Source organism: Phycodurus eques, chromosome 20 (assembly GCF_024500275.1).
Source record: "Phycodurus eques isolate BA_2022a chromosome 20, UOR_Pequ_1.1, whole genome shotgun sequence".
Lineage (NCBI taxonomy): Eukaryota > Metazoa > Chordata > Actinopteri > Syngnathiformes > Syngnathidae > Phycodurus > Phycodurus eques.
Genome location: NC_084544.1, coordinates 3,788,098 through 3,798,690, shown reverse-complemented (window position 1 = coordinate 3,798,690; position 10,593 = coordinate 3,788,098). Strand labels below are relative to the sequence as shown.

Sequence of the window (10,593 nt, the reverse complement as noted above, 5' to 3'; positions counted from 1 at the left end):
AAGTTTCGCATGTTATTGTCTCAAAGAACTGGAATGACTGAATGTTGTTTGTATTCTGCAATACAGTCTGAAAAAGAATAAGAAATAATGAATAGATACAAATAGAAATAAAATATTTACGGATATTTTGTTAAGCAGGTTAGTGAGCTTCTTAACATGGATTTATTTGTCTATTTATCTAGTTATTTAAATGTATTTAATATATCAAATTATCCACCTATGAATTTGAAATGAATTTGTATTGATTGATGTATTTCTTAAAATCCTTTCACTTCATTATACGTTGCAGTGCTCATGTAATGTGTTTTATACTGTTTGACGAAATATGTAAATTGTTTGTTTAAATAAAGAAAAAAGAAAACAAATCTGCCAACAAAATATAATAATACATTCAGAATAAATTTCAAGACTAAATAAAGAATACGTTTACAGATCATTTTGTACCTTTACAAACAGTTGGTGGGTTCCCTGTCATTTGATGTTAGTTAGTTAATAAATAAAAATGATGTAATATTAGAAATTATAATTCATGTATTCAAGGTACACCAAATCAATTTGTATTGCGCTCTGATACTGTTTGGCAGTATGCAAATTGCGCGTTTCAAAAAAAGTATTTCAAAAACAAGACAAAAACAAAAAAACAAACAACTGCCAACAACAGACAATAATAAAAAATGTAGAAAGAACATGAAATTGCATTCCTCATTTTGTAAAAGGGGTGAGCTCCCTAATATTTGATGTTACACATTTAAGTCACATGTTGAGAAGGGGAGGACAATTTCACTTCTCCAGGCTTCAAATGCACAATAGCGCCACCTGCTGGTTTGCTGACAACACAAGCAGCAATTGGCAAGTAAACGTCGCGAGTAACGGTACTGTATACTCAATTACTTTCTCGACGACTCTCGGTTAAAATGATGCACGTGATACCTCATGTTGGGCTCTGGTTTCAACATGTGACGTCAACAAATCAACGTACACACTTCCTGGACTTCCTTATGTCGTCTGCGCCTCCCACCAACCCGCCCCCACCAAGTCCTCTGAAGACAACGCCATCGACGTCACGGCCAGAGGACTTGTCAAGATGAAGAACAAGATTTTGACGTTGCTGCTCGCTTTGGGCGTATGGAGTGTGGAGGACACATCTGCAGGTCAGCTCGCCTTCACTTTTGTCCTCATTTTGCTCCCATTTTGCATACTTGCTCTCTACTTTCACCCCCGCCTCCCCCTTCCTCCCATTGCGCAACAAGACACAAAATGTAGTTTCAGTTTCATTTTTTTACCACACATCGGCATTCTTTTGTAACCCTATTTAAAAAAAAAAAAAAAAAAAAAAAAAAAAAAACACACTCGTAGCTGCTTAAACAAATAAAGCAAACAAAGATTTGTTTGGGAAGGCGTTTTGTAAGTTAGATTGTTCATTTGTTTTTGTTGTTTATTTTGATTTGAATCGGCTATATTTTTTTTAAAGCTAAATGTCAATGAATGATTCTGTGATTCTATATTTTGTATATGCATGACTATGAAATGTATTTACCGCAAATCATCAATGAACTTATGAACACCCCATTTTATCCCTTTATCTCGCATAAATATGATTTGATACTGTCTTTTAGATTGATTTTATGTTCGGACATTTTCTTTACGTTCATGTGATCAAAGCGTCTAAACAAGCTGGCCTAAAAACAAAAAAAATGCAACTGTGTCATTTCCTTGCAAATTTATCACACATTGTTCACATGAATAAGTGGATTTTTATTTCCCCGAACTTTGACCCGTGCAGCAAGGCATTCCCTGAAGTACTTCCTCACCGCAACGTCTGGCTTGCAAAACTTCCCCGAGTTTGTGGGCGCCGCCGAGGTGGACGGCGTCCGCGTGGGCTACTGCGACAGCAACATCCAGTCGGCGGAGCCCAAACAGGACTGGATGAAGAAACTGGTCCGGGACGAGCCGCTGCACCTGGACTGGTACAAGCTCAAGTGCTTCGGCAATCAGAATGTCTTCAGGAGCAAACTCGAAGCTTTGAGTCGACGTTTGAACCGCTCCGGAGGTGCGCCGTGTTCTCTTTGACCCTTCAGTCAAATTGAAACGGTCGGAAAGAATAAATGTGCCGTCGATGTCCTTTGCCGCACTCTGACTTCCCAAGCAGCCGGCCACGTTTTGCAGCGGATGAACGGCTGCGAAATTGATGACGACAGCGGCGAGGTGACGGGCTACAACCAGTACGGATACGACGGCGAAGACTTCATTGTGTTGAACCTGCAGACCCTGACGTGGACGGCGCCTTCCCCGCAGGCCTTCACCACCAAGCTTATTTGGGACGCGGAGACGGAGAGACTGGAGTACAACAAGTACTACTACATCCACAAGTGCCCCCAGTGGCTGAAGAAGTACATGCACTACGGGAAGAGTGTCCTGCAGAGAAAAGGTGAGGTAGCCTTCCAGATCTAGACGTCAGGGTCTTGGCACTTGACGCCACCGAGGTCGTGACTTGAGTGGACTCGAAATTTAGTGGGGACTCAACAAATGTAACATGGGACTTGCTTAAAACTTGAAGGTGAAGACTTGAGACCCACTTACCGACTTGCACGTATGCGACGATGTGACATAGTCCCACCTCTCCCGCAGAGCTTCCCTCGATGGCTCTCCTCCAGAAGACACCCTCGTCGCTGGTCTGCTGCCACGCCACGGGCTTCTACCCAGACCTAGCCATGCTGTTCTGGAGGCGAGGCGGCGAGGAGCTCCACGAGCACGTGGAACACGGAGAGATCCTCCCCAACCACGACGGAACCTTCCAGATGAGCGTGAACGTCAACGTTTCGGCAGTGCCGCTCGACGAGCGGGCCGAGTACGAGTGTGTGTTTCGGCTTGACGGCGTCAAAGAGCAGCTGGTCATCAAACTGGACAAAGACGCCATCAGAACCAACTGGGGTAAGACCGAATCGATTGGTTTATTTGACACGCAATTTTCTCTCCCGCACATCTCCATTGGTCGACTTTACACCGTTTGCTTCGCCGCTGAGCTCTGCCCCCTTTCGAGTACCTTAGCGCGTCACCTGGTCGCTAACAGAAGGAGGCCAAAGAGGAGGATGGCTCAGTTTTGTTTTGGTAAAAACAAAATGGACCAAACTGTAACTATGTCTAGCTTTGACCAAGAGCTAACCCCCTTTAGGTGCCCGAGTGCCATCACTCGATAGCCAACAGAAGGGTGCCCCAGAGTGGCAGTGACTGTACTGACGGCATTGCTTGGTATAAACAAGGCTTGTAGTGTATCAAACATTATTGCGCACCGCCCATTCCCGACAAACCTAATCTTGTCGTTCGGTTTCAGTTCCTCCCCCAAAGTTTGGAATCATCGGAGGCATTGTCGGGGCGCTGCTGTTCCTTCTGGTTGTCGGCGTCACGCTATGTTGCATCAGGAGAAGAAGGCCTGAAAGCGGTGAGAACAATGTGCAACCATAGAATTGTCCCTAAAACATTGAATGGGGGGGCAACTGGACTCTTTATTTGGTTCTTGAAGACGTTTCACCTTTCATCGACATGGCTTCTTCAGTTCTTCGGTGTGGCGGCGGGGTCGTCCCGTGAGGATGGTCACGTGGGGGCTGAAAGTTAGAACTGAGGAATCATTTTGGATGAAAGGTGAAACGTCTTCAACAACCAAGAATAGTCCCGTTGCCTCCATACAACGTTACGGGACCTGGAAAAGATGAAAGATAAACAAAGTTCAAAGTCTCCTCAGAGCTGTTTGTCTTTTGTCTAATCATTCATTCATGAACGTGCACCATCCCTTTTTTGTCTTTTTGTTTTTCAGAATTCCAGGCTGTTGACGGTAAGTGTTATATACCGTCCACCTAGCTGTGTTCGATACTGCACATGAGTTAATCTCTGCATTCACTGCTGCATATTCCATATTTCCGTCCTTAGCGGGTGTGGAGTTTGCACCCCCCCCAATCCCAATCCAGCGTTCAAGACTGTGAGCAGTGAGCCCAGGATGGGGTCTGGACAACATCCAAGATGCTTGTCAAAGAACTGCAGGACCAGAACTTGTTACAAGAGAAGGCATGCTGTTTGATGATTTATTAATTGATGATGTCAATGCTCTTTTCCTAGTATGATTTTTATTTTTAAATGTTTTTTTTGTTTTTTTTTAACATTTTATTGGGTTTAGTATTTATTGTTTTATTTCATGTATTGCTTGTGACTTAGTATTAAACAGCATAATAATGTTAATTTCCCCCCCCCCCCCCAAAGGCTATTTGCACTTCCCTGTAATGTGATGCACGTGAAAACTATTTTTCCCTTTCTATTTTTTTTTTTTTTTTTTTTGTACTGTGTTGTAATAATAAACATATATATTGACTGGAAAATGTTTTTTTTTTTGTCATCGCTACGTGACTAAATAGTCGTGAGTACTTAATGAGCTAAATGAATAATAAAAAATAAAAAATAAAATCCAATACTGTACATTCTTTTGTATTTGCTCAGTGGGCGGGATTTTGCCACGCCCACTTATGAACTGTATTTATAGAAAAACGACGCAACTTCCGCTTTCGTTTCCGGCGCAATTCCCGGTTAAACTTGACAACTTTCCCCTCCACGAGAACGTTGAACAGAAAGCGGTCAAAAATGTTCAAAATGATCAAGTTAATCTTCGTCCTGCTGCTCAGCCCGATGACGTCCTCAGGTAAGAAAAACAAAACGTTTTTTTTTTGTTTTTTTTTGTTCTTCGAGCTTCAGTTCTGCCGACTTTTAGTTTGTCCTCGAGAAACTTTGCAAGGATTTACTTTCCCTTTGGCATTGCAGCAAAGTTCAGTGGAGTTTGCATGTTCTCTCCCCTGCTTGCGATTCCCCCCCCCCCCCCCCCCCTACATTCGAAAACATGTTAAAACGTCAGGTTCATTAATTGAAGACTTCCATATAAGTGTGAATGTGTCATTAACGTCATTCAGTCACTAAAACACCAGGAAATTGGGGCGAATGTCCTTACAATCCGTTAATCTCATTTACCCTGCAGTGAAGGACTCCCTCAGTTTTTTCCTGACCGCCACCTTGGGGGTGCCCAAGATGCCCAAGTTCGTGGGGGTGGTGATGGTGAATAACGGGCCGGTGGGCTACTATGACAGCCACACCAACGTGGCGGTGCACAAGCAGACCTGGGTCCAGGAGTACCTGAAGAAGGACCCGCAGCACCTGGAATGGTACGCCAACCAGTGCCTGGCCCACCAGAGCGACTTCAACGCAGACATTTACAACCTGAAGCGCCGTTCCAACCAGACGGGAGGTACCAAGACTGCAACGCATTTACATTTCGATTGTTCATTCTGATTGTGTGCGGTTATGCTTGAAGTTGACGCTGTGGGGAAAAAAAGAAAAAGTGTGGTTGATGTCTGGGGTAAAATGGGGTTCAACGGCAACATTTTCAAGTTGCCCTTTGCTGGAAAAAGTGCGGGTGTTGAAACAGCGCCGCTGAAGACCATTGCGCGGGTGTTTCCCCCTCAGGCGTGCACATCCTCCAGCGGGTGAGCGGCTGCGAGGTCGACAGGGGTACGGGCGCGGTGAGCGGTTTTAACCGCTACGGCTACAACGGCGAGGACTTCATCTTGCTGGACATGGACACGGAGACCTGGATCGCACCCCAGCGGGCGGCGGAACTCACCAAAGTGAGATGGGACGCCGAGGTGGCCACCATCCAATTCATGAAGCACTTCTACCTGAACGACTGCGCTCGGTGGATCGACAACTACATGGTCTACGCGAGGAAGTTCCTGAACAGAACAGGTGCGATGGATGTCGTCGTGATCGCCTCCCAATAGTGAAGCGCACGGTTTGCCATGTTGCAGCCTTATTCCAAAATGGGATCAATTCATTTTCATGGTCTTAGCGGAACAAAGCTCACCAGCAGATTACGTTTTGTCAAGTTTGCATCGGTGTTCTTGTAGGCTGGAATGTGGGCGACAAGAACTTGTGAAAAGATCTTCAATTGGATTCAATTATTATTACTGTTCACACTTTCCTGTAAGTAAATGATCCACGGCGTCACCTGCAGTGCAGCCCAAGGTGGCGCTCCTCCAGAAGATGCCCTGGTCGGTGGTCTGCTGCCACGCCACAGGCTTCTACCCGGACCACACAGCCAAGATGTTCTGGAGGAAAGATGGCAAGGAGGTCCGAAAGCACGCGGAAGCCGGGGAGATCCTGCCCAACCACGACGGAAACCTTCCAGAAGAGCGTGTACCTCAACGTTTCTGCCGTTCCGGAGGATGAGTGGGCTGAGTATGAGTGCGTCTTTTATTTTGACGACGGCGCCCAGGACGAGATGGTCACCGCGCTGGACAAAGCTGTGATCAAAACCAACGGTGGGTATCTTTGATCAACATCACTTTCTCAAACGTTTTGCTTCTTTACAGGGGAGACATATTTCCAAGGACCCTGCCCATAATCCTCAAGCAAATTAAACATACCAACCACTATATTTGAAGTAAGGGGAGGAGCCTCATGTTGTCAGCATTGTCAAATAGAAAAGAAGTGCTTTGCTGCCATCATGTGACATTTATAGGCAATTACAAACCTTCTTGAGTGGTTTGGCGAAAGCGAGTGTGTTTTTAAAAAACTGCAACTAGCGAGAACCGTACAAGAACTTTGGCAAATACTTTTATGGATTACCAAATTACAGCTCACGGACTCCCCTGGCACCCCAGTTTGAGAACCACCGATGTAGATGATGTCACGTCACAGCAAATCTCACAATTCTGACTTGCACGGCCGGGTCCAGATTTGCCTCCAGGTCCAGCGCTGTCCGGTTCGGCGGTTGGAGGAACTGCGATGGTTCTGCTCCTTCTCGTGGCCGCCGTTATCGTGGCGCGCAGGTTTCGGAGAAGAAAAGATAGCGGTGAGTACCAGAAATGATTCTTATGAGAATACTGATCCATGTTCTCCGTCCCTCTTTCTGTCTCGAGATTCCACTCGGTGACCGTTAAGACCACTTTGTTTGGGAACATGCTGGAGAGATCGATTGATTGATGAATTGATCAATTGATTGGAGTGTTTTGTCCTTCAGGCATACGACTTCTACCAGGTCAGCACACGCGTGCTGTACGATTTGATGACACCTAACTTGTTGTGATGGCCTTTTTAAATCCAAATGTGAAAGAGTCATCAAGTGACTTATTGTTTTCGACTGTGAATTAACTGGATTTTTATTATTATTATTTTTTTTTTTATATAAAAAAAACAACAACAATGTGCATATGAGTGTTTTTCAACATTGTTAACTTTATTGTTACACTACCAGTCTTGGGCTATAGGACATCGGACAAAAGTATTAAAAGTACAAATTTAAACAGTGACACAGCTTCTGAAAAAAAAAAAGGTCATTTGTATACATATCTTTTTTTTTTACTCACTTTTTGGGATGTTTTTCGTTTTTGGTCCTTTTAGTTTATTTATTTTTTAATTCTAAAAATTGAACAGTGTTTTTTTTATAGGATTATCCTGTTTTTCCCTCTCTACTGTAAAGATGCAACAATGGATACAAACTATTGATAATTTTATATATATATATATATGTTTTTTAAAAAGTGATCATGCATTTGAAAGTAAGTAATTTGTGTATTTTTAGCCACTTTGTGCCTTTTTTCCTTTTTGGTCATTCAAGCTTAACCCCTCATAAAATTATGTTTTTAAAAAAAAAAAAAAAAAATCTACATCACCACTAGAGGTCGTCGTTTCCACCTACACATCCAAGGATGAACGTATGAAGGCTTTCATTACTGTCTTACTGGGAATACAAATCGAATGTAAACCTAAACAATTATGGTTCAATAAAGCAACAGAGTGTTTGGTGAGACTTGTGTGCAAATTTGTATATATTTTTCAACCTCTTTCAAGGAAGTTTTGATTTGCTCATTTGTCAGTCAGCAAGATTGGACAAGAACTATTCAAGTCCCTACTGAGCCTTTACAGCATCAAGACTGCGGGAATAATATTTACATTTTCTGCATTCATTGAGCTGTTAATTGTCATGGATCAGTTTGACCTGTGTTACAGTTTAAACCTAGAATTTTTTTAAAAAAAAAAAACCAATATATACAGTACCTCATTGATTTTATTCTAAGATGTTCTAATATTCACAGAAACCGTTAGAATGGGGGGAAAAAAAAAAAAAAAGATAAACATAAAGTGGGTCACATTGACCCATGAACATTTTTGCTGTAAGAAACAGGAGGGTTTAAAATGAATGAATAATCAAGCCATTTCTGGGGTGTAGGCATAGCTAACTAGCTAGCTAACTGCACGCTGGAGAGGTAGAAATTGGCTGAAAAATAACTAAGTAACTCGCAATTGTGGTCAGGTCTTCTCATGTTGTTTAGGCCACCAGAGAAGGCCTTGCTGGCCCCGGACCGCCTTCCACTAGGTTCTGCTGTCACTTTGGGAATCATCATCCCGGGAAGGACAGCTGTCAGACGCGCTCCAAGACAGACTCACAGACATTGGAATCAATCAAAAAGTAAAGTCTACTTCAAGTTCACACGTCCTGGAGGGGCGTCTGCAGCCGGCTGCTCATTTGGGCCGCGGGTCCGCGCTGACCCCCGAGCCGCCGTCGGGGATTGTCCTCATGCAAATCAGAGGGGCAACCGATTCATGGCCGCACAATTCGATTAGACATCTGCATATTGAGCATCTGCACCCCACAAAAACTGCCAATACCTCACTGGCCCCCCATTCTACGGGGCCCCCGCGAGGGCAGCGCCCCGTGACCCCAGGGGGCGGGAGGGGGGGGGGAGCGCCCCTACCCTGACCCTATCAGGCCGGCGACAATACCTGACCCCGCCCCAGAGACGGGATGAGTGGAGTTCAAGGTAAACGGTTCTTTCTGCTTAACCGGCTCCACCACAGACAACCTCCCTCTTTTTTAAAAATTGAATGTACTGATTAATCTCTCTGTTGTTGTTTTATAGAGAGAAGGAAGATGAAGTTAAACGTTTTACCATGAAACATGCTTACGTTTTCACGTTTGATATTTTTATTTAAAATAAAAAAATTCCTACGCGTCAATGTAGTAGCATGAGCAAAATATACAGGTGCGTTGTCTAATAAATCTGAAAATGTATTTTATTTCAGTAGTTCAACTGGAAAAAGTTACTGATATGATTTAATTGCACAAAATCAATAAACAAATTACTTAATTTAAATACATTTAAAAAGGGAAATATACAGGTATATATATCAACTTATTGTCTTTACTAATATATATAAATGATATTATTTGCAACAATTTAATTGACCAATTACTTAAAAAATAGGTGAAATCTGTCTGTAAAATTGTCTAGATTTTAGACATTGGCAATGTCAAAAATTGATATGGGCAATTGTAAAATTGCCAATATTTTTATTTAATTCTTTAAAAACGGTGAAGTGAAGCAATTATTTAATGAGCTAAATGAATACAAATAAATACATTTTAATAGCTATTTTAGAGGGATAATGCAAAAAAAAATTAATTACATTCTCTTGACAACGTAACTGCCCGGTGGGCCTTACGTGGACCGCAGGCCACAATTTGCTCTCCCCTGTCCGAACCCACGGTGATACTTTGACGCAACAGGTGGCGCTCGGTTCGAGCGAGGCCATTGACATTCCCGGTGGCGTCCCGTCGCACGATGGGGATCCACACAGAGATTCTCTGTGCTCCCCCCCCCCTCTGCCCCAGTGCACTCTGGGAGAGCCACCAAAAGGAGTTTTATGAGCTCTTGCGCTTCCTGCCAAGAGTCTGAGAGGCGAGGTTCAAAGTGACAGACACGACACATGCATTGAGCAACATAACACACGTGGAGCCCGAATTGGAATATTAAACCTCTGCATTGTTTGGCAGACGTGCCGACCACCAGACACTGTGCCACTTTGGTGTTTAACTGTCAGGGAATTTGCATTGTCTTCAAAAGAACGACACAAAGTGCTTTCTATTGTTCCCGCTCCCAGTTGAAGTTCAAACATAAAACAACGAGAATTGCACCTTGTGTATTCAACCAAACCATATAACCTGTGAATGTCAGCTAGCGTAATGCTACGACGCAATGCAAAATGCCATAGACCGGCTCACGTAACTAGCATTGACGTCGCCCTAGTTATGACCTTTTAAGCAATGGATATATGAAAACAAATGGTTCTTTACATTCGTCATATGTTTTTATAAAGTACAATACTGTAGAGTGCGATATGTTTTTTTAAAAACACAGTAGTGAAAGTGAAGGGACATGTCACCATCTCATTGAGCTCCAAATGTGCAAAGACGTCATTTCACGCACTTGCTCTACCCCCCCCCCCGCCGAAAGTAGATTGAGTCGTCAACAATCGCCGTTAATTTGATGTGCCGTGGAACCTGCGGCTCGCCGTTCTCCCATCAGGACGCATTTGTAGCGACAACACAATTTGTTGAAAGGCTTTTGTCCCGCTCGCCATGGCTGTGATCTGCGTCTCGGGGCAGACGGACAAAAGGTGGCAAACGGAGCGTTGGACTTGGCCCGATCCTAATCCTATTACTGCGGCCTGCGAACGAGCGGGGATGTTGAGCTCGCGTCATCCCGACGACGAGCTATT

The 10,593-nt window shown here is 43.7% G+C and overlaps 1 protein-coding gene and 1 pseudogene across 2 annotated transcripts; both read left to right on the top strand.

Annotated features, from left to right (window-relative positions):
- The first annotated feature begins 858 nt into the window (after positions 1-858).
- On the top strand, positions 859-4,343 carry LOC133396087 (major histocompatibility complex class I-related gene protein-like). Of its 2 annotated transcripts, none has more exons than XM_061665550.1 (7): positions 859-1,151; positions 1,784-2,050; positions 2,150-2,428; positions 2,629-2,931; positions 3,332-3,439; positions 3,812-3,829; positions 3,925-4,343. In XM_061665550.1, the coding sequence occupies exons 1-7, from the start codon at positions 1,085-1,087 to the stop codon at positions 3,975-3,977; spliced, it is 1,095 nt and encodes a 364-aa protein (XP_061521534.1). In that variant the 5' UTR covers positions 859-1,084; the 3' UTR covers positions 3,978-4,343. The 2 variants fall into 2 exon arrangements, with proteins under 2 accessions (XP_061521534.1, XP_061521533.1); XM_061665549.1 differs by having other exon boundaries at positions 2,147-2,428.
- Positions 4,344-4,567: 224 nt separating this feature from the next.
- On the top strand, positions 4,568-7,833 carry LOC133396088 (major histocompatibility complex class I-related gene protein-like; annotated as a pseudogene).
- The last annotated feature ends 2,760 nt before the right edge of the window (positions 7,834-10,593 follow it).